Here is a 26,850-nt window from a genome sequence, read left to right on the forward strand (position 1 = left end):
ACCATCTCAACCACCATCCATCCTAACTGGATCCTGCTGAGTCTTGGTACTTCAGACAATTCCATGCTAACACGTGTGGATGAAGCTTGAGATTCTGGGAAAAGTCTGTGCCCCATCTGTCTGATTTCTCTTGGCAGCCACTCCACCCATATGAATATTCCAATTCTTGTGCCCACCCACACATACCAGATCCCTTTACCGCCTCTCTCCAGTTTGAGACCTGTACAGTGCCTCAGTGAGCCCCCCACCACCACCACCAAGAAGAAAATTCAGGTTTTAGAAACAAAGGCTTTTATATTCGGATCCTTCTGCCCCCTCCTAGCCATGGCATGCCCCGTGAGAGATGAACACTCAGCCTCTTGTGCTTTAGCACATTATCTCGTTTAACCTTCCCTGGAATTCTCAGGCCTACCACAGTGTCACGGCCGAGTTCAAGTCCCGGATTTTCTAGTTACTTGGTAACATCCCTCTTAACCTGGGCTTTCTTGTGTTCACGAGGACAACAGTACCTGCCTTGTCAGATCACTGTAAAGATTTAGTGAGCGTATCCTCACTTCCCAAAGCTGTTTGAGCCTCTTACTCGCTGGGACAATTCATATCCAGGATTCTCCAGGATCTAGTCCCAATCTATGGAATTAGAACCGCAAGGGCAGGAGCCCAGGAATCTGACGTTTTAGCAATTGGCTAACAATAGCAAAAAAGGCTGAGATTTGTTGAGTACTAACTGCATACCATAGGCATTTAGTCACTTTATATGAACTTTGAGTCCTCACAACAGCCCTAAAAGGCAAGTGAGGAAGGATGGTTTTTAATCCCTACTTTAGCGATGAGGAAACCAAGGCCCAGCGAGAATAAGGGACTTGCCCGGCCAGTCACAGGGAGGGGCAGAGCTGGAACTCCCATCGCCTCGGCGCAGCCCAGTGCCAGGCACCACTGGCAGCACAACAGAGAACACGTCCCTGCCCGCTTGAGGCTTACAGCCTGGTGCTCGAGGAACTTAGGTCACTGTTAATAAGGTAGGCAGAACAAGGCCTGGCTCTTTAAATGTTAGCTGCTGGCTTCTATTCAGTTCTCGAGTGATTACCATGCCCTACACCAGGACCCGGGCTGCTCCGCTGCAGCCTCTGCAAGGTCAGGACTGAGGCTGGCCCTCCCCTCCTCCACCCCCAGCTGTACATTCCCAACTGTAGGAAAGTTCCCAGCCTGGCCTGGGCTCCAGCGGCGCCGGAATTCCCGGTATTTGAGGAGGCGGCAGGGAGGGAGAAAGGGACCGTGTATTCCAAGGCCGGGGTCTGGAGCGGGGTAAGGAGAGGCTAGCCCCTTCAGCTTTTCTAGATGCCTTCCAGCTGTGCCTGTGGGAGGGAATCAAGAGCCTCAGTAAGGGGGTCTCTGGACCCTGTGGGCAAACCATGAGCACCAGGTTTGCCTCAGACTCGTCCCTGCCCCTGAATTCCATTTCTCCTGCCTGCCCAACTCCTACCTCTGCTTCGTGGCCCAGCTCCGTGACCTCCTCAGGAATACCTTTCTTGCAGGTTTATTATAGTCCGATCTGTAAGGTGTATTGTAAAGGTCTGGCAGGTTTATTGTAAGCCCTGTCTTTAGAACTGACACATAAATCAGGTTCAAAAAGGGAAAGGTGGTTGGTTGCTGCCCTCCTTGGGACGTTTTAGGTTAATGCCAGCCAAACCAGTTAACCCAAGTTAACTCCAGCTCCCATGCAAAACTTGGTGAGCTGCATTTCACTTTGCCCCTAGGCTCATTTTCTCATCTGCCAACATGAAGTCGCCTATCACCAACCTGGCAGGGATATTGTGAAGATAAGTCCAACAATGCTTAGCCTGGCACCTCGCTAGTGCTGTCAACCTCACTCCATCTGTAAGAACTTCAGTCATGCACTGCATATACAATGGTGGTCCCATGAGATTATGAGGCTGAAAAATGCCTGTTGCCAATGACAGCCCTTACAATGTTGTAGCACAACACATTACTCAAATACCATTGTGTACCAATCACACTATTCAGTACAGTAACAGTACTGTACAGGTTTGTAGCCTAGGAGCTATAGGACAACAGAATTTGTCACCCCAAAATGTCTATTTGGCATGAGGATTTTAGGCTGGCTAAATTTAAGGACATGGGAGCAGCTCTGAAAACCATTAAGTTACCCTTGGTGAAAGACATGTATATTTATTTGTAAGGGGCCTGGGTCTCCCTTGCTGTGGGGTCATTATCTCTAGAAACTTTCATCAATGCACAAGAACTTACATATGCCTTACAACCTTACCCTTGGTTACTGTGCTTTTCCTGGTAATTTCCCATAACTGACTCCCCCCACTTCTAGTTATCTTTTGTCTTCAACTAAAGAGGATACTTAAGGTGGGGACTTTAGCCATTTTGGTGAGTTACTAAGCTTTCCCGGGTCTCTTCCATGTATACAGGCAGTATACATCATTAAACTTTTTTCTCTTGTCATTCTTTTATTACAGGGATGTCTCAGCGAAGAACCCAGAAGGGTAGAGGGAAAATTATTTTTCCTCTCCACAGGGCAATAACCTAGGTGTGTAGTAGGCTATACGATGTAGGTTTGTGTAAATGCACCGTGATGTTTGTACAACGAAACAGGCTAATGACACATTTCTCAGAATGTATTCCCGTCATTAAGTGGTGCGTGACTATTTCTATGCATTCCCTATGTACTGGTGCTGTCCCATAGAATTTTCTGAGGAAAATGTTCTCACCTGTCAGGCCAGCTTGGTAGCCACATGTGACTATTGTGTTGGGTAGGGCAGAGATACAAACAGGGCAACTGGACAGCAAATCTGAAGTTCCTTCTATTATAAAGAAAACTTGTATAACTCTCTTCCTCAAGCAACATTCAAGTGTGGTATGATATCGCAGCCAGTGTACGCAGCAGGGGAAATAGGGTGGGACCCCACCTGACAGGTGGCTGAGATACCCAGGTTGGCTGCAAAGCCTGGTATGGAAGCCAAGATGCCCTTCCCAAGGCAATGAAGCTCACCAGCTTCCTATAAAAAAGGGAAAAAAACCCTAAAGGTAACTTAATCCACAAGCCAACACTTTGCTTCCCTACAGTTGGCCTCTGTATCTGTAGGTTCTGCACTGGCCAATGCAGAGTTCCACACTGGATATGGAGGGGCCAACTAAGGGACTCGAACATCCTTGGATTTTGGTATCTGTAGGGGGTCCTGGAACCAATCCCCTGTGGATTCCAACTACATTATTCTAGCGCCATCCCGCAAAACTTTCTTCAATGATGGAAATGTTCTATCACATGTAGCCCAAAGGTACAACCGAGAGCCCACTATATGTTGGCTTTTATTACATGGCAGGCACAACAGAAGAGTTCAAGTCCTCAGAGCTGTGTTCCAAGCCCCATAAGGGCGGTCACCACATTGAGCACAAGTGGGATCTGCTTTAAGGAGGCCATAGGGGGCCTTTCCCCAGCAGGTAGTATTGACATCCTGAAGGATGAAGCCACTCAAGGGGAACCCCTCCCACCCACCACCACAACCGGGTCGGGTTTATAACCAATGGCCCAGAATCATCCCCCTTGGCTGTGCCCACGATGGATTTTACTGGAGCTGCAGGGAGACAGAAACCAGGCTGCTCCCACCTGCTTTCCCACCCATCCACACAAGCTCCAGAGTGATTGGCTTCAGGAAAGGCATAAAATCCAGACTGTCAGTGGGCTCGGGGCATTTCCTGCATTCCTTTTAGTCAAAGACCCACCACAAAAGACAGCACAACCTTCGAAACCTTAAATCCCACGACCCCTGTTTATTATAAAGGTGGACCCTGATGGGCTTATCGGTAGGATTTCTGGTAGCGAGCACGGGCGCCAGGACCTCCAAACTTTTTAGATTCGCAGCGACGGGGATCAGCTACCAGCAGGGTCCGGTCATACTGGATGAGGATGTCTTTGATCTCCTTCTTAGAAGCCTCATCCACGTCTGAGGATGACAAATAGGGTCGAAATTTAGATAATCATGGAAGCATCCTTACACTCTCTGGACCTAAATACCAGAGCTGGCCCCCACCTACCCAATGGGAAGGACCCATTCTCACTCACATTTCTGGTAGTAGGCCACCAGGGCTTTGGAGATGGACTGGCGGATTGCTGTGAGGAAGACACACGCACAGAAAGAGTACATCAGCTTTGTGAAGGTCTAAGTGTAGGTAGGGCCTTGGTCTCAGACCCACCTCCTACCTGTGCCCAATTCCTGGGACTCACCATAAATCTGGGCCACATGACCACCACCCTTCACACGAACTCGGATGTCCACACCGGCAAATCGCTCCTTGCCCAGAAGCAGAACAGGTTCCAGTAGCTAGAAGAATGGGATACAACAGGATTTTACATAGCAACCTGGGCAGCTGAGCACCCTTCTGTCTCTCCGCGTAGCTTCAGCCACCACTGGCCTCTTCTACTATAGCCTTGTCACTGCCAAGGCCCCCTACACAGCCTTCTCTGGGCTCCCCAATCCCATCTGTGACTACTCTGAAGCAGTGTCCAGTATTGGGCCCAATCCATCCTCCCCACTGGACTGGGAGCTCTGAGGGTAGGGGTGTGGGGCCACTGCTGTGTCCCCAGCTCTCAACACAGACTCCACATACAAAGCCTTCAGAGTGATGGCTTCTGGAAGAGCTTAAAATAAACTGACAATAAGTAAGCCATAATACTCAGTATCTGGTATACCAAGAATATCAGACCCTATCTTATTAAATTCGAAGTAACCCTGCAATATAGACGTTATTCTTCACATTTAAAAGTAACAGACTTTAGGGGACAATCTAATTTATCCTCACAGAAGCCCTTAAAGGTAGAAATCACCCCATTTTACAGATGATGATCCCAAAGCAGAGAAGTGAGGTTACTTGCCTCAAGTAACATAGTCTAGAAGAGGTAGAAATCAGACTCCCATTTCTTCCCATTGTGAGCCAAAGAAACTTAGTCCCAAACACGGATGAGAGGAACCCCTTTCACAGCCAAGCACAACAAATCCAAATTCCATTCCTGTTTTTTTAATACTTCCTGAGTACCTACAATTTCCAGACCCTACGTTAGGCACAATGTTTTACAAAACAAAACATTGATTCCTCTCCCAGGGACCTATTAGATGCAGGAGTGGAAACTGACAATAAGTTGTAAACATGACACATATCCCCCAATAACTGCAAAAAAAATCATGCCGCGAAAACTCTGGTAATGCTCTGGCCATCTGGTCCCCAATCGAGTGGGCTTCCAAATATCCCAGTTTTCAACACATCCACTTAGCCTTCGACATGCACATTCTCTCGTTTATCACATCTTCTGAACCCCCAAACCCATCTTTTCTGACCCCAACTCAGCTTTCTAAACATTCCACTGTTGATACCAGATTCCCCCTGGCTTCTAAATTCAACAAATTCCAGAAATCTGCTTATTTCAACATCTCTGTCCCAGAGCCCTCCACGCAACCCAAACGCCCGGCTTTAGTCCCCCTACCTTGTATTGCAGCGTGCGCGGCTCGATCATCTCCAGAGGCCGCCCGTTAACCTTGATGAGGCCGTTGCCCCGTTTGCAGTGCGCCACGGCTGTGGCCGTCTTCTGCGGAAAGCGAGGGGAAAAAGCAGAAACACGTGAGCTCAGGGCCCGGCTCCTATGTCGAACCTAGACCCCCGCCCATCGGCCTCTCCTAGGCCCGGGCCTCCCTGGGCCCCTCCCATCGGGCGCCGGCTCACCTTTCGTCCGAAGACCTGCACGGACTGTAGAGGACCCTTGGACGGCATGGCTGCGGGTGTAGACAAGAGAACCTGACCGCGCGGCGCCGACACCGGAAAAGGAAAGCGCAGGGCCACCCCAGCTGCTTTTCAGGGCCTGCGCAGGCGCCTTGGGCGCTGCGTCGCGACAGAAGGGAGCTTTACGGCTCACTTTGCAGCCAGGGGGCGGGACTTCGGGCCGGCGGAGGAAGGTGGGTCCCAGGAGCGAAGGGGTGGGGCCTTCATTAGGCACCGGCGGTTTTCCGTCGCGTTCCGGCTGTTGGATATTCTCCCTTCGCCCCTTCCTCTCCATCCGGCTAAAATCGATTCGCACCCGCCTCTAAAGAGGCTCTTCTTGACCTTTCACCAGCGGCAATCTTTCTCTTCTCTGGTCTGGATTCCCTCTTCCCTCCTCCCCAAAGCCTCCTCCATCAGAATCTTCCCTCTGGAACCAACAGCAAGAAGTCAGGCAGGATTTCGACTCAGGATTCGTTGTCTTCCTACCCCCTAGAACCTTCCTCCTCCGACAGTCTTTTCCCAGAATCCTTTTCCTTTTAAAGCCCCCTCCCCCAGAATCTACCTTTTACTAGAATTTTCCTCCTTTTCCTAGAATCTTTTTTCAGAAGTCCACCCCCAAACTCCCCTTGGGATCCCTCACCTCAGACTCCCTCTTTCCCTGAATATCCTTCCACTCGAGGGTCTTCTTCACCCAATCGTCTCCCCCAGAATCTTCCTCTCCTCAGGACCCGCTACCCCTAGCATCCCCCTCCTTCCGAATCTCCTTTCACAAAATATTCCTCCCTTTCGGAGCCCCCACCCTCAAAATCTACCACTCCCAAGAATTTTTGTTACCTTCAGAGCCCCCTTTCCCTAGCAACTGCCTCCCCTGAATTTGCCTCTGCTAGAATCCTCCACTCCTTAGAGACCTTCCCTCCAGAATCCCCCTCTTTAGGGTCTCTACCCTAGAATCCCTCTTTGTACAGCGTCCCCAAATCATCTCTTCATTCTCTCTTCCAAATCACTTCCTCTCCAGGCCCCTCCCCACAGAATTCTCCATCCCCAGCGCCCACCCCCATCCCATTTGAGCAGCCTAGGTTTGGGTTGCCCCCTTACTCCCGCCCCACTCAGGATGCTCCCTTCCCAACCAAGAGGCTCTTCTCTCAGGCCTGCAGGTAGCCCATAGTTGCCTCAGTTCCTCTGGCAGCACTGGGTCTGTAGGTCCAAGGTTCCAAAAGGGTGTGGTGGCTCACCTTGTGCCTGGAGGGCAGAGATAGGGCTGAGGTTGGTAGGTGGGTCTGGGGCCAGAGGGAGGATCCTCAAGCCTAGAATCCAGCTCCAAAAGGATGAGAGAGGGAGCAGGGAAGGGGGTGGGAGAAGGGAGCACCCAGAACCTGATCTAGAGGGACACAGGAACTGATACACAGAACGAGAGAGACAGGCGCACGTGGAGGAGAGACAAAGAAGGGACCAATGGAGACGAAGAGAAATAAGGAGAGACACCAGGTCAGTCAGAGATGGGCCCAGAAAACAGACACAAGTGACAGAAATTCAGAGGCAGAGGCCAAACCTCAGATAATGAGACAGACAGGTACAAGCAGGCATGGAGATGCCAAGATACGTGAGACACTCATAGTAGAAAGCAGAGCAAAGACCTCCAATTATACACCTGAAAGTCCAGATAAGGTTAGCAGTGTTTTCCAATGAGAAGACGGGCCACAGAATACACACACTCTCACAACATACTCTGTATTGCTTTATGGGCCTTTTTTTTTTTTTTTTTTGGTGGGGGAGGTGTCGGGGAGGCTTTCAAACTCTCCAGTGTCTTCGGACTGATCCTCACACTCTTGCTAAGTCGCCTATCTTCCTTGGGGGGTTATGTCAGGGAGCCCCCTCTGACCTAGGCCCTCCCTACTCTAGGATCACCTTCTTCCCTGCCTTTTCAAGAACACACCCTGAATATCTAGATTGAGTGGAGCTGGACAGGAAGGGGACGGGGCAGTTCCTTCACCCACTCCAGTCTTCAAAACTGTTCCCTCTCTCTGTACCTCTCTCTGGCTTCCAGGACCCTGGGCCAGGGTAAGCCTCAGAGTGGGCAGGGTGCCCACGTGGCCTCTCTGGACCATCCTCCTGCTGGCAAGGCGCTCCCCTCGGGCCTAGGACCACCCCTCTGCCAGGAAGTCTTCCTACTTCCTGGTTGCCATTATTAAGGTGCTGCTGAGGAGTGGAGAGGGGAGAGCCAGCAGGGGGGCAGGAAGGGGTTAGGGTGGGGGCATATTTGAGGAAGGTCAGGCTCTCCTCCTCCAAGATCCGATTCTCCTCCCTAACCCAAAATTGTCAGGAAACAAAAAATGATGGCACTCTACATCCCAGAAGATCTCTCGGTATTTCATTAGCTCACTAGCCAAGGTGGAAATTTAGGGAGAATCTACTAGGCTTGGAATTCATGAATGAATATTAGGGGCAGGAGACTGCGGGGCTGCTGTTGTGGCCAGTCCCTGACCCAGCCTCCAGCCCTGACGAATGTATTTTGTTCACTGCTGTCTCCAACACCTAGAACAGTGGTTAGCACGTAATAACATCAAAGGAGGAGGAGGAGGATAGTACACTTAAATAGTGCTTATCCTGTGCCAGGGACTGGTCTAAATGCTTTAAGTATATTATTAGCGTATTACTCTTCACACTGGCCCTATGAAGTAGACCGGGCCACGGTGTATAGATGCAAAAGGTGGTGTACTGCACAAGGGTCCTCCATCTACAAGTCCAGTAGTCACATCCTGGACATATTCGTCAATTTCCAGCAGATGGCAGTAAAGTATCTTTTTCTAACAAAATAGCACTTCCGTGTTTTCCAGAATATAAGACCTAGCCAGACAATCAGTTCTAATGCGTCTTTTGGAGCAAAAATTAATATAAGACCCAGTCTTACTTTAATATAAGACCCGGTCATACAACATAATACAATGCAATATAATTTTATATTAAAATAAGAGCGGGTCTTATATTCATGTTTGCTCCAAAAGACGCATTAGAACTGATTTTCCGGCTAGGTCTTACTTTCGGGGAAAGACGGGGTAGAAATGTCTTAAGGAAGGAGTGCCTTTTTCTAACTTACACAGGTACAGTATGGGCTAGTGTCAGCCCTCAAGATAAGGCATTATTCAGAGCTCTGTTTTACAGATGAGGAAACTGACACCCAAAGAGGTGGAGGGGTTTGTCCCAGCCCACAAGTCAGCAACCTTGGGGTTGGGGATTTGGGATCAGGCCCTTGCCCACAGACATCAGGTCGCTCTATCCCTACGGGTGTGTCCTGCTGAGATTCTAGGCTGCTTCTGGCTGGAGCTATCTGATTGGGTTCGAGGAGGGCCCATCTGTGGGGACTGCTGTATTCCGGCTACAGTGCTTGCTGGATGCCCTGGGATCCCAGCTGTGGGTCACAGCCCAGGGCCGTTGTCTACCCTGTGAAGAACATCCCCAGAGACCTGTCTCTCCCTTCTTGGCCAAACTCTTGGAGTTATTACAGGAGGCTTGTGCTGGACACCTGCCCTCAGCATGAGCCTCAGAGGACGCTGACTCCCTGATACTCCTGGAGAGGCTGGGTGGAGAGAGAGAGAGGAGACTTGGTCTCCAGTCCCAAACCCTAAGCCTTCTCCGAGGCCAGAGGACACCCCTGGGGAAGAGAAGCCGGGGGAAGAAGAGAGGGAGGGAAATAAGTGAGATCTGAAGCCTGAAGTCTCTGACCTCCTGGGGCAGGGGGTTGGACAAATTGCCTCCACCTGCCCCTGATCTCCTGCTCTTTCAGATACTCCTTCCTCTCTCCTCTTCTAGGAAAGGGACAGACCACTGCATAAGTGTCTTTTAACCTCATACCTTCCCCTTCAGGACAGGGAGGTTCACATCCCTGGCTGCAAATAATTACCACCTGGAGAACTTGCAAGTAACACTGATGGCCAGGTCCCAACTCAGAGAATTTGGGAATTGCTCTCTGGTAGATCCTGAATAGCTGTATTTTTAAAATCAACTGTATTGAGGTACAATTTATATACAGTAAAAGGCACCCATTTTAAGCGTGCATTTCAATGTGTTCTGAATTTATAACAGGCCCCACATTTCCATCACCCCAAAGCATCCCCTCACATCCCTTGCAGTCAGTCTCTACCTCTAGTCCTAGACACCCACTGAGCTGCTTTCTGTCCATATAGGTCAGTTTGCTTCCTCTAGAGTTTCATATGAATGGAACCATATGGCACATATCCTAGTGTCTGGCTTCTTTCACTCAGCGTAACATTTTGAAACTCATTATGTGTGTATCAGTAGCTTGTTGCTATTCCATTGCATGGATATGCCGCAACCTGTTTTATCCATTCTCGATGATGGACATTGATTGTTTCCTGTCTGGGGCTATTATGCCTCTCTCTCTTCTCATCTTAAGTATTCTTTTTTTTTTTTTTTTAAAGGTTTTATTGGGGAAGAGGAATAGGACTTTATCAGGGAACAGTGTGTACTTCCAGGACTTTTTTCCAAGTCAAGTTGTTGTTCTTTCAATCTTAGTTGTGGAGGGTGTCGTTCAGCTTCAAGTTGTTGTCCTTTCAGCCTTAGTTGTGGAGGGCGCAGCTCAGCTCCAGGTCCAGTTGCCGTTGCTAGTTGAAGGGGGCGCAGCCCACCATCCTTTGTGGGATTCGAGGAATCGAACCGGCAACCTTCGGAGTTAAGAGCACGGAGCTCCAACCGCCTGAGCCACCAGGCCGGCCCCATCTTAAGTATTCTAATGTACTGCCAGGGTTGAGAGTTGAGAACCACTGGTACACCAAGGAAGAACTTTCCATGGTGAGAAAATGACTGTTCCCTCTCTTTCCTGGAGTAAATATCTTTCTGCAGAAGTGTCAATAGGCAGTTTGTATGTGGAATCCTATTTTAAAGAGCTGCTGTGTAAAGGAAGCAAGCTTGTAGAAGGAGAAATATTTCTACAGGGTGCCCTTCCCTTCCCCAATCTGTCTTCAGTTCAGTTTGAGGGATTGTTGCATGGGGGAGTGTGTGCTTATGCAGAGATGCACCTGTGTATATTCACTCTGGTAGCTGCCTTTTGAACCTGCTGTGAGCCCAACCACCCCACATTTCCCTGCAATTAACTAGGTGTATATTAAATTTCTGTAAATTGAATTCAGGTGTCTCAATGCTTATGCGAGAAACTTTAGCAATGTGTTCTAAGAGCTTCTGTTTTTTTCCTGCATCAGGTTAATTTTTCGTATCTCTTACCTCCTGCCTGGTTCTCTTTGCCATCTCTCTGACAAATAATTATTGTACTAATACATAAATTCACATTTAAATCAACTTAGTGACAATGCAAAGGAAAACAAAGCCTTTGGGGTCACCCAAAGTTGGGGAGAGATCATAGGTCTGCCATTTTCCACTTAGTTTATTTATTTTTTAAATATTTTTTTGGGGGGAAGGGGAACAGGACTTTATTGGGGTACAGTGTGTACTTACAGGACTTTTTTTCCAAGTCAAGTTGTTGTCCTTTCAATTTTAGTTTTGGAGAGTGCTGTTCAGCTTCAAGTTGTTGTCCTTTTCAGTCTTAGTTGTGGAGGGCGCAGCTCAGCTCCAGGTCCAGTTGCCGTTGCTAGTTGCAGGGGGCTGAGCCCACCATCCCTTGCGGGATTCGGAGGAGTTGAACCAGCAGCCTTGTGGTTGAGAGCCAACTGGCCCATGTGGGAATCGAACCGGCAGCCTTCGGAGTTAGGAGCACGGAGCTCCAACTGCCTGAGCCACCGGGCCGACCCCTTTTAATTTTTTTTTTTTTTTAGATTTTATTGGGGAAGGGGAACAGGACTTTATTGGGGAACAGTGTGTACTTCCAGGACTTTTTTTTTTTTTCAAGTCAAGTTGTCCTTTCAATCTTAGTTATGGAGGGTGCCGTTCAGCTTCAAGTTGTTGTCCTTTCAGTCTTAGTTGTGGAGGGCGCAGCTCAGCTCCAGGTCCAGTTGCCGTTTTCTAGTTGCAGGGGGCACAGCCCACCATGCCCTGTGGGAGTCGAACCGGCAACCTTGTGAGCCATCTGGGAGGCAGCTCAGCTCAAGGTGCTGTGTTCAATCTTAGTTGCAGGGGGCACTGCCCACCATCCCTTGCGGGACTCCAGGAATTGAACTGGCAACCTTGTGGTTGAGAGCCGGCCCATGTGGGAATTGAATCGGCAGCCTTTGGAGTTAGGAGCATGGAGCTCTAACTGCCTGAAGCCACCGGGCCGGCCCCCCTTTTAATTTTTTAATTCAAATTTTTATTTGTTTATATTTAGGTATTTTTTTGTATTATAAAGGAATTTTAGCACTTTTTAACATATGGTACAAGAAATTTTATGTAACAAATAATTACAAAAGACAAGAACAGATACAAGGTACAATAATTTTATTAATATGTACCGGTAACAAATTTATGATATTTACACATCATAGAAGGCCAAGAACTCTTCGTCACTGTCAATATCAGAAGTATTGTCTTCCTTAATTTCTACATTACCGGTGTTTTCTGAAGAGTTAGACACTTTCTTCATTCAGTAAATTTCATCATCCTCCATCCCATCCATTGCACTGCTGATGCCACATTTTTTAAACGATTTTACAATAATTTCATTCTTGATACCGTTCCACAATCTTAGGATCCAATCACAAACCTGGGCGATGGATGCTTTCTTGATTCTGCCTGTAGGTGTTAAATCATTACCAGCTGACTGCATCCACGACATCCACTCTATTCTTCATGAGGACCATTAAGGGCTTGTTTACTGATACATCAAGAGGTTGCAGTTCGCCGGCTAGCCCACCAGGTATCACAGCGAGTTGGGTTTTCAAGGCCACTGCAATTGCTTTTGCACTTCGTGTAACATGGGCTTTGAAGTGATCAAAAACAAGCAAAGCTGGGTTTTTAAGTAATTCTCCAGGCCTTTGTGACTAGACTTTGTTCAACCAGATTTTCGTGCCTTCTCCATTTATCCATCCTTTTTCATGTACGTGGACAATAATTCTACTTGGAAACTTTTCTTTTGGAAACATTTTTGTTTTAAAGATGATCATAGGTGGTAGCTTTGTCCCATCTGTACAACAGGCTAGAACAACAGTGAAATGTGTTTTCTCATGTCCACTAGTTTAAACAGCCCTGGTCTTTACTCCTTTGACGTTTGCAGTTCTGTTAGATGGCACATCAAATGTGTGTGGGACCTCATCCATATTGGCGCTTTGGGACAACTCAAAGTTGTAAGTCTTTTGAAGATTGATAACATAAGAATGAAATTCCAAAACTTGATTCTCATTGGCTGCTGGAAGTTTTGGGGCAAGTTTCATTCATGTCCTCATGCTTAAACCTTCTCTCTTGATAAAGTTAAAGCACCATTTAGGTGTCCCTGAGAAATCATCAATATTGTTTTTTCTCGTGCAATCTCTTTACCCTCTTCTTGTATCATCTTGGTTGACACAGAGATCCCAGTCTGATGCTCCTCCAGAATCCAGGTCTTTACCTCTTGCTCCAAACCGGCCACTTTGGAGGTTTCCCTTGCATTGCCTTCTTCTATCTCAGCATCTGAAGAAGCTTTTCTTCCTGTTGCCTCCACAATCTGATGACACTCTCTGTGGGAGGAGGTCCAAAGTGTCTCTTGGCAGCTCTGTTGCTATGCTCTTTAGCATATATATATATATGCTATATAACATATATATGTATATATATTTTTAAAGAGGTTGCAGCTCACAGGGGCCCATGTGGGGTTCTAATCGGCAACCTTGGTGTTATGAGCACTGCACACCAAGCAACAGAGCAACCGGCCACCCCTACTGTTACACTTTTAACTCATAAGCATAAGTAAAATAATCAAAAACATTTATGTAGATACTGAATTAGTACTACCCATGTATAATGCATATCCTTATCTCCCCCCCACACACACAAATTTGGGCAAAAAAGTGCGTATTATACACAGCAATATAAGGTTACTTTCCCTCTCTTTGACCTTCCCAAGATGTCAGCTCCAAGTGCTACCTAAAGATAGCTCTGCCACTCTCAAGACGGTACCCGGGAAGTGAGTAGGAGGAGCCCTAGAAATCTCGCGTTAGGCGAGGACATGCGGTAGGTTATCGCGAGAGGATACGTCATTCCCAGCCAGGCGTCGTGTGAACAGCAACCGGTGCCGAAGGTGGAGGTGAGGCCGGAGCGGTGAGGGGTGGGTTGGAAGCCGACGTAGCAGGCCCAGGGGTCGCCGGGAACCAGGGAGGTGTAGAGACCGGATTCAAGGACTCTAGAGGTGTAGCAGGTGGCGTTGGGGGCGGGTCTCCTTTCGGGTTCACGGTTGCCAGAACGAGGCTGCCGGAAGTGCGCTAAGGGGCTTTTCTCGCCGGGAACCGGCGGGGATACTGAGGCTCGGGGTGGAGTTCGGGATTGGGGGACGCACTGAGGCCGCCGTCTTTTCTTGCAAGAGCAGATGTCGGACAGCGAGGACAGCAACTTCTCCGAGGAGGAAGACAGCGAGCGCAGCAGTGACGGCGAGGAGGCCGAGGTCTGTGGCTGGGGCGCTGGGGGGCATGGCGCCTGGGGACAGGACCAAAGCAGAAAGGCCCCTGTGCGAGCTCAGAGCGGATCAAAATGAGCTCTGGCCTCGCGGAGCTTCCAGGTTGTCGGGAGAGATAGACAAGTAGGGAAGCCCAGGTTAAGCAGAGGGGACAGGTGCTGGAGGCCAGGGCTGCCCCGGGTACAGGTAGGTAACAAGCGATGTGGTGAAAGGACCTGCCACATAGTGAGCACTCACTATTAGCTTTTATTTTTAGGTATGTTCAGTCATTCTAGAAAGATGTTTTTACTGCCTACTATGTGCTACGCACAAGTCTTTGCCCTTGAGCTACGCCAGTAAACAAAACAGATTTCAAAAACCTTTGCCTTGTGAATATAAGTAAACATAATAAGTAAATCATTAGTATGTTAGCAGGTACTCTGCAGGAAAGTAGAGAAGGGGAATAGGGAGTCCTCGTTGCACTTTGAATAGGGTAATCAGGGTGAGTCTGAGCGGGTGACATTTGAAAAAAGACTTGTTGGAGGTGAGGGAGTGAGTCATGTCATAGGGAAGAAGAGTGTTCCAGTAAGGGGGAACAGGCAGTGCAAAGTTGGGAGCATGTCTGCGGTGTTCAAGAAGTAACAAGGAGTCCACTTTTGCTGGATCAGAGAGAGTGCAGCAAAGAAGTAACAGAAAGAAGCCCAATCACACAGGATCTTGAAGACTGTGGTGAGGAATTTATCCTTAACTGAGTGAGATGGAGCCATGAGAACGTTTCGAGCAAAGGAGGGATGTGATCTAATGTTTTGAAAGGATCACTCCGGCTTTGGGTGTGTTGAATGTCGCCATTTCAGGAACTAAATATCAAACATTTCCTGGGACACATCTGATTTCAAATATTGTCACTCACTGTTATCCTCTTGTATTTATTTTTGATTTCCTCATTTGTTGAACAAATGTTTGAGCATCTACGTTGTGCTGCAGATACATCCTAGGTGTTGGAGAGAGTGGAACAAGGCAAATCTGTCCTTTCAGGGAGTTTAGTAGAAGGGAATTAACAAAGGATGGTTATATGGGTTTCATTTAGCCTTACAGAAATGGGAATTTATTTTGTAAGTTAGTTGCCAACACTTGTAAGGGTGATTTCGTGTAAAAATCAACATTTCCTGCTTTTCTGGGGAAATGGGAGGAGCCAGTAACTGGGACTCAGGATTGTTCCATATAGTAGCTCTTTGCTCAAGAAGTAGCAGCCCTGTTTAGAACTGGGAATTTTCTCTAGTTTCCAGGATACATAAATCACCATTTATCATCATGCCTGTCTTGTGGCAGATTTAAGAAAAGGAAAGGTGTCATATGCCTGTGTTATGGAAAACACAAGGTAGACGGAGAGTGCCATGGGATTCCCTTGAGCTTATTTATGTTGCATGCTTGCCCTCTGTAGGCATTTGATTGTCAAACCTTGTGCCTTTTGGGGAGTCTTCAGCTTCCGGTGAAGAGTTGGAGGAATTGGGATATCGTGCTGGGGGAGTGGGGCAAATAGGAGGATGCCAGGAAGGGCCTTTGCTTCAAGAGTCCTTGGTCTCTGACTCATGGCTTCAGGACACTTTGCTTGTGGTTAAAGCCTGGTGGTAATGAGACCAGGATCCCCGCTTCCTTTTCCTGGCTGGGGTAGTCTGCTTTGCACTGTGCAAGTCTCACTCTTAACACCACACTAGGCTGGCTTGTCTGCTGTCACCAGGTGAGGCATGAGGGCGGTGTGAAGCCCGCCCTCACTGCCAGAGATGGGACTGGATGGGTTTTTCAGACAGCCAGATGTTGGCATGGCCCTTGAAGAACTGGGTCCCACGGATAGACAGGTAGGGGATGGTACACAATGAGCCACTTTCGGGTTCACTCTTCTCAGCCCCAGTAACCTGCTCATTCACTAATTCGACATGTGTTCCTTGAGTTCCTGTCGTGTTGGGATCACAGCCTCCCTCGTGGAGACCTCTGTCCTGGGGTGGAGAGTTTCATAAACAGAGGGACCAGTACTGAGGGGAATCCTGAGGACGGCATGGTGTAAGAGCACGTTCAAGTCCTGAGGTAACACAGAGATAGTAGTGGGAGCTCTCTCCTCGGGGACTGGGGAGCCGGGTTTGGAAAGAAGGGTACGCTGGGACTGAGGGTGATGACAAGGTTTTTAGAAATCAGGATGTGATCCTATTGTAGTTTGAGTTGTTCATATGTGGATTGTGTGAGCTAGTCAGGATTCTGTATTAAAGCAAATATTTCTTAAGTCATCTTGTGTTCCCGGCCATGGGCTGGGTGATGCTGGGGACCCAGCAGTGCCTGAGATAATAGCCTGGTCCCTGCTCTCAGGGAGGTCATCGTGGTCACCTCCCTGACCACGTGGTGGAAGAAGCCCGGAGGGTGGTGACTGCAGAGGATGTGCCTGCCTTTGCCTGGTGGGGAGAGGGCATGACTTCCTGAAAGAGGGGTACTTTGATTGAAACGTGAACGAGAGGCAGAGCAAAATAGCTTGTTATGCAGAGGACCAGCCTGGATGATGGACTGTGCTAAGTGTGCGGTTCAGTGTGGCTGGGACCTAGCATTTGAAGAGGGAGCCCAGGGAGGTGGGAGGAGAGGCAGTGGGCAGAGTGTGCTTCTAGTCCAGGCTGCTGGGGCGCTTCTTCCTTATCCGAGAGCTGAGGGGAGCTGTGGCTGTGTTTTAAATGGGGGACCAAATGATCAGATCCAGGTTTTAGCACATGGCTTCCCAAGACTACCAGATGCTTTCCAGGTTGGGCGAGGGGTGAAGAGAGGTGCTTTTAGGTGGAGTAAGGATAAGACCTTCAGCCTCATTGGATCATTTACTGAGCAAGTTACTTCCTTTTAAGTTCATTCCACGTCCTGTCTTTTGACTGGGTCAGGGAAAGTTTCACCTCGGTGCTGCAGTGTCTCAAACACCTTTCTGAAATTTGCTAGTCTCTCTGTTTATCAAGGAGAACAGGCGTTAGGCTTAGAGCCTGCAGCAGGCAATGTTATGCTGGGACTTCACAACATTGTTTTGCTTGTATCTTTGTGGTCATTTTCTATTTATGACAAGCTAACCTTTAAAAAGTTTTCACTTCAGAAATATTTCAAAACAGGAAAGTTTCTCTTAAATAAAATTGTGAGTGAATTTAAAGAAAATGTCAGCTAAATGGGTTGTACTGATGTGGACATGGAAAGAAGTCATCAAGTTAATGAGGAAGAGATTGCAGTTGGGGGAACACTGTTTTGTAAGGATCACTGCCTTTTTGTGACTGGTTTGGGAAGGGATTAGAGACCAGGAGACCAAAAAGGAGGCTGAGGCAAGGATCCAGGTTTTAGAGGGCAATATTTTCGCCCAGGCCAGGGGCTGTGGGTGGGATAGGGAAGAAGGCATAGATTGGAGAGATAAGATTCAAAAAGCAGAAAGGTCACACATTTGGTGCCTGATGGGAGCTAGAGGAGGCCAGCAGAGTTCTAGGGGAAGGCACAAAGGTCACTTTGGGACATGGTGGGTGTGAAGGGCTCAGAACATCGGGAGGCATCCAGGAGGCTTCTGGCACATAGGGGTCTGTAGTTCTGGAAAAAAGGGGGACTGGTGACAGATGGGTGCATTGACTGCAGAGAGAGGAAGTGAGGTTGTAGAAGGTAAAATGGCCAGGGAGAGAGAGCATGGAGGGAGAAGCATGGGGGGCCCTCGGCTGAGCCCTGGTGATTGGAGCCAGTGTTTGAGGGGAAAGCAGAGTAAGAGGAGCCTGCGGAAGAGCAGCCAGAGAGGTTGGAGGGAAGCCAGGAGAGCACGGTGTGGCAGACACCAAGGGAAGAACGTGTCCGTAGTGGGGGTGTGGTCGGTGGTATGAGATGTCTTGTAAGGAAGGACCAAAGAACGTCCACAGAATTAGCAACAAGAGGTCGTTAATGACCTTGATGAGCACTGTGGACTGGAAACAGACGTGGAAGTGGGTGGGGTGGCCCGGGGAGTTGCAGAGTGCAGAGACAAGGGCCGCACCTCGTGGAGGCTAGCAAGCAAGGAAGTCTGGGGGAGGGGGAGGCCTCCAGTATTGGTTGGGTGGTTGGTGGTGCTGTTGCTGAGATAGGATGGCTACCGTGTTTCCCCAAAAATAAGACCTATCCTGAAAATAAGCCCTAGTTAAGATCGTCAGCCAGACGGATGCATTTAGTATGTTATGACACTGTTCCAGAAGAAGATGACATGACCGTGTTTGAATAAATGTAGACTGATGTACATGAAAAAATAAGACATCCCCTGAAAATAAGTCCTAATGGACCAAAAATTAATATAAGACCCGGTCTTATTTTCGGGGAAACATGATACCAGAGTGGCCTGGCTAGAAGGGAAGGGCATGTACGCAGAGCAGAGGGGGCTGTGATTGGTCAGGCAGAGCTGAGGTCAGATTTGGGGATGGGGAGCATGGTGTCCGGGTTTTGGGGTACACAATCCTGCTGTCCCAACCACAATTGACCCTGCAGGTAGAGGAGGAGCGGCGGAGTGCAGCAGGCAGTGAGAAGGAGGAAGAGCCTGAGGAAGAAGAGGAGGAGGAAGAAGAGGAGGAATATGATGAGGAAGAGGAGGAGGAAGATGATGACCGGCCCCCCAAGAAACCCCGCCACGGTGGCTTCATTCTGGATGAGGCTGGTATGTCACAGGGCTGTGGTGCTAAGCAGAGGCTGGACTTCCACCCTTAGTCCTGTTTCTTGAATGTACTTTTTCAAAAAACATTTGGGTAAATGTCAAACACGTACAATAATAGGATACCATGTAAAGCCCCCACGTGCCATCACCCAGTGTCAACAGTTACCAGCTTAGTATCAGCTTGTTTTGCTTATTCCTTCTTACTCCTGCTCACTATTGGATGACATTGAAGCAAATCCCAAATACATAATTTTACCCCCAAAATTTCTGCATATATTCCTAAAGATAGATCCTTTTAAAACACAATCACAATACCATTATCACCCTTTGAAAAACTGACAGTGATTTGTACTTGTAATGGGAAGCTCAGATGACCTAGAAATAAACAACAGGACATGGTAATGGAGGCCGACAGATGAGGGTCCCTTCTGGCCTGGCTCTACTCTTTTCTCCTGTCTGACTGAGCCTCTTGCCCCCTCTCTACAAGGTGGGCAAACAGTTCTTCCTATTTCAGCAGGGATAGTTTGAGGATTTGGGGGACCATGCATTTAAAGCACATCAAATTGAAGGCAACGCAAAGTGTAATGCCAGCTTAGAGTAGGCCCTCAGAAAACAGGGTGGTTATTTGTTATGTAGGTCCACATTATATTTACTGTTCTATAAACTGTTTTTGTTTTTTACTCAACGTTTGTGGAGATGGATATAACATAGATAGCGTAGGTTAAATGAGTTAATTCGTGTGAAGAGTTTTCTGAACAACTTTTGGCACCTAAGGGCTTCATAAACGTTATCTGCTATCATCAGCATCGAAATAGTTATTTTTTCCAATGGCTGTGTAGTGTTCCATTCTGTAATGTATTTAACCAATCTCTTGTTGGACATTGAAGTTGTTTATATGTTTCAGTATTATAAGAAGCCCTGTTTTGAGCATCTTCACATGTATTTACACACACATAAGCAAGTTATTATCTAGACCAGGGGTTCTTAACCTTTTTGGTGGCCCCTTTTGCAGTTTAGTGAAGTCTATGGACCCCTTCTCGGAGTCATGTTCTGAAATGCATAAAACAGAGGATTTCAAGAATGATTATATTGAAACAGTATCAAAACTAAAAGTACATTGTGAAGTATGTGCTTCTTTATTAACATTTAAATAACAAGATTTAGTGGAGGGTCTGGTGAGACTAATTTTGAAGTAGCAGTGAGTGACTATTTTGAGATATCTGCAGCTGAACTGTGCTATGAAAATAATCAGATTTCACTGCCAACATTGCTGTGGTTCTTGCCATTGTTCCTAATTGATAGAATTGCTAAATCTCAATCAGAGGTTAGTGAAAATGAAGGTATAGTTTTTCTCATCTAAGATGGATCCCACAGATTTCCTACATGGTAAATCCCTACAAGTCAAATTGCTGGGCAAAGAGGATGCATACGGTTTTAAAGCTTTTTAAAATCTGCGGTCAGATGTTGGCCCCTGAAAGGTCACATTAGTGGAGGCTCCCACCAGCTCCCACTGTTCATGAGAGTGCTTGTTTTCTCCACACCCATGTAAAGGGGAGTGACTAAAGGGGAAAACCATCCTCTGTTTTCTAGGGAACCCCTTGCTCCAGGGGCAAACAAGGGAGCAGAGGGGCAAGAAATGTTCTGGGTGTCCCTGGTTCTCGGAGAGCTTTGGCCCTTTCTCAAAGGCTGAGGGGCAGGGAGGCCTTAGTAGAGAAAAGGTCTTAAATAGCCGATGGGCCGCGATGGAAAGCATGGATAACATGTCATCCGACTGAGATGTGGGACACTGTGTGTTGGTGGTGGGAGGGTGGGGTATTGCCTGCTGGAAGCCTGCGTATGCGGCAGCGCCCATCAGTGCTTAACATGCAGGGACCCTTTGATCCCCGCAATTCCTTTGTTAGGAATTCACCCTACAATTAAACTCGCGTGTAAAGACATGAGAACAAAGACACTTGCTGCAATGCTGTTTGCAGTTGCAAGTGTTTGGTGAGCTAAATGTCCATTGATGATAAGGGCCTGGGAAAGTGAATTGGGGGCAGCTGATCAGGTAGCATATGAGGCACGTGCTGCTGTGGGAGAGCTCCAAGCTAGTATTATTGCTTAGGAAACTAGGAAGGCACAGAACAGCGTGTTACAGAATGGTGCGGGGTGGGGTGGGTGGGAATAGTGCTGGGGGTTTATCTACATTTCTTGTATATGCAGAGCTTATCTCTAGGCAAGAAACGTCAGAGTTGCCTCTGGGGAAGGGGACTGAGATACTGGGGGTCAGAAACGGGAGGGAAACGTGCTGTACACGGAACATCATGTGTCCACCTGTATACACACGTGTACCTCGTGCTGGTGTTAAGGTTGTTTAAGTTTTTAGTATAATATTTGATACATACAGAAGAGTATACGTAACGTAGTGAACAGGTTAAGTGATGGACCCTGGAGCCAGGCTGCCTCTCAGGCACCAGCTAAGAATGTTTGGATAAGTTAGATAAGAACCTCTCTGGGCTTCAGAGCCCTTACTTTAAAATTGGAACAATGATGTGCCTCCCTTAGGGTTGCCAAGTAGATACAATGAGGGATGTGTAGCAAGTGCTCAGAACAGGGCAGAGCACATAATACGATCTCAATAAGGGTTAGCCGTTATAAATGTAAGAGAATAATGGTAAAACCAACCAACCATGAATGCTGTCTTTTAAAAACTACATACCTGTCTTCTCTTGGTAATTGAGAGGGAACTTTTCTGCTTGCTTACTTAGATCTTATTTTATTTTACTTTATTACTTTTTTAAGATTTTATTGGGGAAGGGGAACAGGACTTTATTAGGGAACAGTGTGTACTTCCAAGATTTTTTCCAAGTCAAGTTGTTGTCCTTTCAATCTTACTTGTGGAAGGTGCCGTTCAGCTTCGAGTTGTTGTCCTTTCAGTCTTAGTTGTGGAGGGCGCAGCTCAGCTCCAGGTCCAGTTGCCCTTGTTAGTTGCAGGGGGCGCAGCCCACCATCCCTTGCGGGAGTCGAGGAATCGAACTGGCAACCTTGTGGTTGAGAGGACACGCTCCAACCAACTGAGCCATCCAGGAGCTCAGCAGCACCTCAGCTCAAGGTGCCGTGTTCAATCTTAGTCGCAGGGGGCGCTGCCCACCATCCCTTGTGGGACTCAGAGTAGTTGAACCGGCAACCTTGTGGTTGAGAGCCCACTGGCCCATGTGGGAATCGAACGGGCAGCCTTCAGAGTTAGGAGCACAGAGCTCCAACCGCCTGAATCACCCGGTTGGCCCTAGATCTTATTTTTTAAGATGGATCTGTGGCTAGGGTTGGGGGAAGGGATGACTTAGGTTCAGGTGGATCTACCTGGGAGACCTGACCCTGCTGCTTGGAGCAGCTCCGTAGCCCCGGACGAGAACCTCACCTTTCTGATCTTCAGTGTCCTGTAAGGTGGGGGTTTGTTGTGTCCCATCTCCCAGAGGCGGTTTCCTGGAACTGTTGTGAGGATGTCCCCTTTGTCCCTGCTGCCCCCTGACCGCTTGGCCTTCCTGTTTCAGATGTGGACGATGAGTATGAAGACGAGGACCAGTGGGAGGACGGGGCAGAGGACATCCTAGAGAAAGGTGTGTGTGGGCCCCACCTCTGGAAAACCACTGGGAGACGGGACCGAGAAGGTCTTGAGAGCCCACCTTCCTACCCCCATGCCCTACACCACCCCAACCCCACCTTCCTCACCTGCTTCTTTCTGTTGTTGCCAGAGAGATCCGCTCCGCACCCTTTTCCTTTGAGGCCCATGAGTTGGGGGGTGGGGGCCGTGGGGTGGTTGGTGTTGTGGGGAGAGGACTCTGGGATCCCAGGGCCCCAATGAATCCCTTCTGGTGGTTGTAGGGTGGGCGGGCTGGGTCCCAAGATACCCCCCACTTCCTGGGCCAGTGCCCCCCTTCCCTGTTATTTTCCGTTCTGTGCGCCTCATACATTTCGGCTTGTCCCCCAACCACCTGGTGCCTGGCCTTTACTTTTGATTTTCAACCTTCCTGTGTTCCTCCCTTCCCCTCCCCACAACCCATTGGTTGATTTTGCTGCTATAATTTGGCTCATACTTTGTCTGCCCTCGCCCACCACCACCACCACCACCACCACCACCACTACCACCACCACCTCCTCTTCCTCCAAGTAGAAGAGATTGAAGGTAAGAATCTGAAAAGTGTGATTCCCCAACCCGCCTCCCATATCCTGACATCTCCTCCTTCCTGCCCTTGGCACCCTCCCTCACCCTGATCCTGTCTGGCCCTGGGGTCTCTGACTCATGTTAGGGTCCAGAGTCGGGGGGGCCAGGCCTCCAACAGTGCTTGGCCTGGGAAAGTGTGTGTGTACCTATGCGTGTGAGCATTGTTGGGGACAGGGGTGCAGGGATGAGTGCGGTGGGATGGAGTTCAGGGCGTGCTTAGACAGTGGCTGTGAGATGAAAACAGCTGGATGTCCCCAACGGCTGGGCCCCCTCCCCAAGTCTTTTCATGAGAAGGAGAATGCTGAGCAGGACAGAGTAGGAGGGTGAGGGTTGGGGGTTTCCTCAGTAAGGTGTCTGCTCCCCGGGGCCTGCCTCTGGCCCTCTTAGCCCCACCACTTTCTCCAAGCCCCTGTTCTTCACCTCCCCTTACTCACCCCATCTGCCCCTTTTTTCTTTTTTACAGCCTCTAACATCGATAATGTTGTCCTGGACGAAGACCGTTCTGGGGCTCGCCGCCTACAGAACCTCTGGAGGTGAGCAGGGAGGGGAAAAGGTGTGAGACTGGCTCCCATGGGAGATTTTGGGGCAAGTCAGCCCACCTCCTCTCTTCAACCTTCAGTTCACGTTTACTCCCCTCCACCCCCCCTCCCCACACCCCAGGGACCAGCGAGAAGAAGAACTGGGCGAGTATTACATGAAGAAATACGCCAAGTCATCTGTAGGAGAGACGTAAGGACATGGGATGGGGGGAGGCGGGAGCAGGTGATCCCTTTGCGGGAAGGGAAAGGGGTCTGACGGAGCTTCACCTCTTCTTTCCAACTGCCCTTCTCTGTCCAGGGTGTATGGAGGATCTGATGAGCTCTCCGACGACATCACCCAGCAGCAGCTGCTCCCGGGAGTCAAGTAAGGGGAATGGGACGGGGGCTGAGGTGGGACTCTTGTAGTGTACTTGGGTGCTGTGCTCACGTGGGTCACTCTGTGAAATAAATCAGAACACAGAGTCAGTCACACAGGCAGAATAGTGGATGAGAGGGGGAAGGAGGGAGAGCATGATGCCACTTGATTCCTTCCTTCTGCTGATGGATGGAAGGATGGATAAGGGAGAGGGTGTGGAGCGAAGGGAAGAAGGATAGGTGTGATTCTTTGTATGTTTCACGATGAGGAGACAGTTTCACTAAAGGTCTTTCTCTTCCTCTCCTGTCTAGGGATCCCAATCTGTGGACTGTCAAATGTAAGGTGTGTGCTCCGGCCTCATGGTTTGGGGGAGGCAGGGGAATGAGGGAGGGGGCCTTGTAGGGGAGAACTGTCCATGTGTCTGTCCTGGGTCGTCTCGGCCTGTCAGCCTCTTGGTCCTTCTCTTTCTGCCTCTCCATCCTTCTCTCTCCCCTCACCCTCTTCCACCCCTCTCCTCCCCGTCCGTCTTCGCCCTTCCTTACTCACTGTCTCCCACCTTTGTCTTTTTTGCTCTCTGTTCATCTTGCTCTGTATTTCTCCATCTCTCGTGTTCCCCTCTCTCCTTTATCTTTCTTGCCTAATGACTGTCTTTCTTGCTGCTCTCTCAGTCCTCTTTCCCGTGTCCTACCCTCCATCTCATCATCTCTTAAGCCTTCCTCTCTTCTTCCAGATTGGGGAGGAACGGGCCACAGCCATTTCCTTGATGCGCAAGTTCATCGCCTACCAGTTCACAGACACAGTAAGTCTAGACAGTTTGGGGAGGAGAGAGAGGCCAAAGCCCAGAGGGAGGGACAATATAGGTTCAAGGGTACCACTGCCTGTTAAGAGAGTTGCTTCTACTAAGAAATGACCATTTCCTGGATTGAAGTGTTGTTCTGTGCCTGGCAGAGGTATTGTTTCTGCTTTCTCTGCATTTCTGGCTGGGTCCCCTAGCCCCTGTAGCCCTCTGGAAGTCAGCCATCTAGCTTCCTGAGCCTTTTCTGCCTGAGAGTGAGTTCTGCCTATTCACCAACCCTGTCACTGTTTGAGAGCGAGTCTTATGACGGGACAGTGTGGTTAAGGGGGTCAAAAACAAACCTATCTGGAGGAGAATTCCTTCCTTCTCTTTCATGCAATGATCAAACATTTGCTGAGCCCCTCTTCTGGGCCGGTCCCTACACTGGGAGATACTGAGGATAAGTGGTGACCATGCCAGAGATGGTCCCTGCCCCTTTGGGGCTCACTTAGCACACAAAACACGAGATGCTACCTGCATGCAAGGCAGCAAATGCTGCATAAAGGCACAGATTTTTTTTTAAAGATTTTTTATTAAAAATATAGCTAACGTACAATATTATATTAGTTTCACGTGTACACCGTAGTTATTCAACAGGAGTTTTCTCCTGTTTTTTCATTTGAGATGTAGTTCTTTGTTTCCTCATTTTGGCTGCCTCTCTGTGTTTGTTTCTATGTATTAGGTAGATCTGCTACATCTCCCCATCTTGGTTGGGTGACTTTATGTAGTAGGTGCCCAGTGGGCCCCTGGCACCGTCTCCCTGCTCACATGTGCTCCTGGAGTGTCCCTTGTGTAGGTTGTGTATGTCCTCCTATTATAGTTGAGCCTTAATTGGTAGGTGGAATTGACCCTCAGGCTGACTGGCTGTGGGGTTTGGCCACATCCACAGCTTACGGCTTATCCCACTGAGTGGGATTCACCCCAGTGGGCTCTGGTGCCTATTGAGACTGCCCTTTGTGTGTGCCACTTGTGGGGCTAATTTGGTGGTGCCCTGCTGTAGTCTGAAGCCAGCCTCCAAGTATGTTGGTTCTGGGGGTCTCTTGGGAGGGGCTCTAGTACAGGCCCAGGTCACTACACTGCCTGTGACCAACTGGGGCCTACCTGGTAGGAGCTACAAAGTGATCTGTGGTTGTTTGCTGCCTGTGCTAAACTTGGAGGAGCATGGGAGAGGCCACGCTGAGAACCAAGGCCGGCTCCCACCAGTACCGGGTCTGGGGTAGCTCTGCAAAAAGCCAGGACACCCAGAGGCCTGCTGCCATCCACTGGCTCCCTTAAGGTTCAGCCACTGATAAAACCTCGTGTGGTATTCAAGATGGGTGAGGTGGGGTCTCAGGGAGTCACTAGCATGGGAAGGCTAATGTTTGGTTTGGTGCCAGTGCTGAGCATGGAGCTACTCAGCAAAAGTCTCAGAGCACACCGAGGCCAGTCGCTGCCTGCCTGGGGCCTGCGGACCCAGATAGCTTTCCAAGAAAGAGTCCGATGTGGGCAGGGCTGGCTGTTGGCCTAGAAAGTGCTTCCACCGTTGTGGGAGTTGGGTGGTGTGGGGTCCCAGGTGGTCACCAGGATGGAGCGAGCAGAGCTCACCAGACTAACTCAGATTCAGATTTGGCCATGGGCGTGGGAGGAGGGCTCAGCATAGGAAAGATGGTGCCCACCTGCTGGCTGCACAGGAGCAGGACCCCACATACAGAAAATGGCAACTGTCCCTTCAGTCCTCACACCGCAGCCACACAAGTCAGTCTTTCTCATGTGTCTCCTATACCCCCTGAGTCACTGTCCCTCTCCTGGGTCAGGATGGGTGAGTGAGCGGGAAAGGCTGTGTGCAGGCCCTTTAAGAGGATGTCTGGGTTTTCCTCAGCCTTCCGTCCCAGTTGGATGGTCAGAATCCTCACTGTTTTTCACAGCCAGATGTTGTGGGGGGTTCCTCTTCCCAGCATCAGTACTCTGGGCTGGGGAGCCTGTTGTGGGGCTGG

General features: G+C 49.1%; 2 protein-coding genes across 3 annotated transcripts in view; one reads left to right on the plus strand and one right to left on the minus strand.

The window, feature by feature from the left end:
- Positions 1–3,773: 3,773 nt before the first annotated feature.
- Positions 3,774–5,903, minus strand: RPS16 (ribosomal protein S16). The gene is made up of 5 exons (XM_033127075.1): positions 5,743–5,903; positions 5,507–5,608; positions 4,253–4,349; positions 4,091–4,138; positions 3,774–3,971 (listed from the first exon to the last, which is right to left on the minus strand). The coding sequence occupies exons 1-5, from the start codon at positions 5,788–5,790 to the stop codon at positions 3,826–3,828; spliced, it is 441 nt and encodes a 146-aa protein (XP_032982966.1). The 5' UTR covers positions 5,791–5,903; the 3' UTR covers positions 3,774–3,825.
- Positions 5,904–13,783: 7,880 nt separating this feature from the next.
- Positions 13,784–26,850, plus strand: part of SUPT5H (SPT5 homolog, DSIF elongation factor subunit) — a 30,235-nt gene continuing 17,168 nt past the window's right edge. Inside the window, exons 1-10 of one of the 2 annotated variants that reach the window (XM_033128078.1) lie at positions 13,784–13,939; positions 14,219–14,293; positions 18,785–18,950; positions 22,478–22,543; positions 23,098–23,109; positions 23,612–23,681; positions 23,809–23,877; positions 23,986–24,051; positions 24,354–24,384; positions 24,773–24,841. In XM_033128078.1, coding sequence (XP_032983969.1) covers positions 14,219–14,293; positions 18,785–18,950; positions 22,478–22,543; positions 23,098–23,109; positions 23,612–23,681; positions 23,809–23,877; positions 23,986–24,051; positions 24,354–24,384; positions 24,773–24,841 — 624 coding nt within the window. In that variant the 5' untranslated portion in view covers positions 13,784–13,939. The remainder of the gene's footprint in view (positions 13,940–14,218; positions 14,294–18,784; positions 18,951–22,477; positions 22,544–23,097; positions 23,110–23,611; positions 23,682–23,808; positions 23,878–23,985; positions 24,052–24,353; positions 24,385–24,772; positions 24,842–26,850) is intronic. The other variant, XM_033128079.1, reaches the window with a different exon arrangement.

The sequence above is a fragment of the Rhinolophus ferrumequinum genome, chromosome 15 (assembly GCF_004115265.2).
Source record: "Rhinolophus ferrumequinum isolate MPI-CBG mRhiFer1 chromosome 15, mRhiFer1_v1.p, whole genome shotgun sequence".
NCBI classification, from domain to species: domain Eukaryota; kingdom Metazoa; phylum Chordata; class Mammalia; order Chiroptera; family Rhinolophidae; genus Rhinolophus; species Rhinolophus ferrumequinum.